Source organism: Penaeus monodon, chromosome 23 (genome assembly GCF_015228065.2).
Source record: "Penaeus monodon isolate SGIC_2016 chromosome 23, NSTDA_Pmon_1, whole genome shotgun sequence".
NCBI classification, from domain to species: Eukaryota; Metazoa; Arthropoda; class Malacostraca; order Decapoda; family Penaeidae; genus Penaeus; species Penaeus monodon.
In genome coordinates this window covers 19,535,678-19,536,724 of record NC_051408.1, presented here as the reverse complement: position 1 = coordinate 19,536,724, position 1,047 = coordinate 19,535,678, and the positions used below count along the sequence as shown (strand labels likewise).

Sequence of the window (1,047 nt, the reverse complement as noted above, 5' to 3'; positions counted from 1 at the left end):
TTCAAGTTGATATATTACAGACAATGACCAGGAAAAAACACCATAGCATACTCCCGACTGCGGAATACTATACATTTTCAAAGAACACACACAAAGCCCATTCACCTTTCACTAGTAACCCAGCCACGCGTCCGGTCATAAAAACAGGCACACAGAATCCCTCCGTTATCTAATTTAATAACTTAATAGTCTAATTACATAACCATATCTTCTTCCTCGGCTCTCCGGGTCCGAGGCGCGAGCGGCGGAATGTGGAATGTCTCCTCAGGCGCTTCTTGTACCTGGTTAAAAGGACTCAGAAGAACCGTTGATCCTTGTAATGTGTTTTAAACGGTTTCTTGAGGTTCTTTATATATTCTATTTCAGTGATTGATAGGGCTGCAAGTTGGTGATTAGTTATCACCATCGTTTATGGTATTTAGGATCAGTACTCTTTTAGTTATTTTTCTTTTTATCGAGTATTAGTATTCTTCCTATCTTTATGTAGCAGTATTATAGCATATCAGGCATCCCTTTTAACAATAGGGTCTGAACATATCGAATTAGTTTATATTCCTTTTTCTCTACTGTTATGTAAACCCAAGCTTGTCCGAGGTACTTCGTCCTGCCTTTCCCATAATACAGAACAGTTGTTGATTAAGGAAAAATGTAAGTATTTATACTTTCCACCCATGCAACATATTTTTTTTCCTCTGCAACGATATCCTGCAAGAATCTCCCTCCGGTGAAAATGCTAAACACAGGGACGGAGCCAAAGGAATCGTCCCTCTTCAGACACAGAGTCAGGCGGATAACAGCCATGCCAAGGCCTCTGCAGGGACTACTGACACCGCCATCAACCAGGCCCTCGAGCAGCGCCTTTCCCGCACCTGAGTTTGCCGCTGAACCTGAGTCTCCAGGTCTTCATGGGCGCCTCGGGCTCGATGGCGACGCCCCCCGCTTCGAAGCGCTCCTCGGCGGCCGCCCCCCGGAAGGCGATGGTGTCCGGGTGGGCGGGCGCTACCAGGAGGCCGACCCCCGGCACCTGCAGGGGAATGACGCTCAGCG

The 1,047-nt window shown here is 47.0% G+C and overlaps 1 protein-coding gene across 1 annotated transcript in view; it reads right to left on the bottom strand.

Moving 5' to 3' along the window:
• Positions 1-1,047, bottom strand: part of LOC119588168 — a 71,572-nt gene that overhangs the window by 11,464 nt on the left and 59,061 nt on the right. Inside the window, exon 4 of the mRNA XM_037936872.1 lies at positions 870-1,024. Coding sequence (XP_037792800.1) covers positions 870-1,024 — 155 coding nt within the window. The remainder of the gene's footprint in view (positions 1-869; positions 1,025-1,047) is intronic.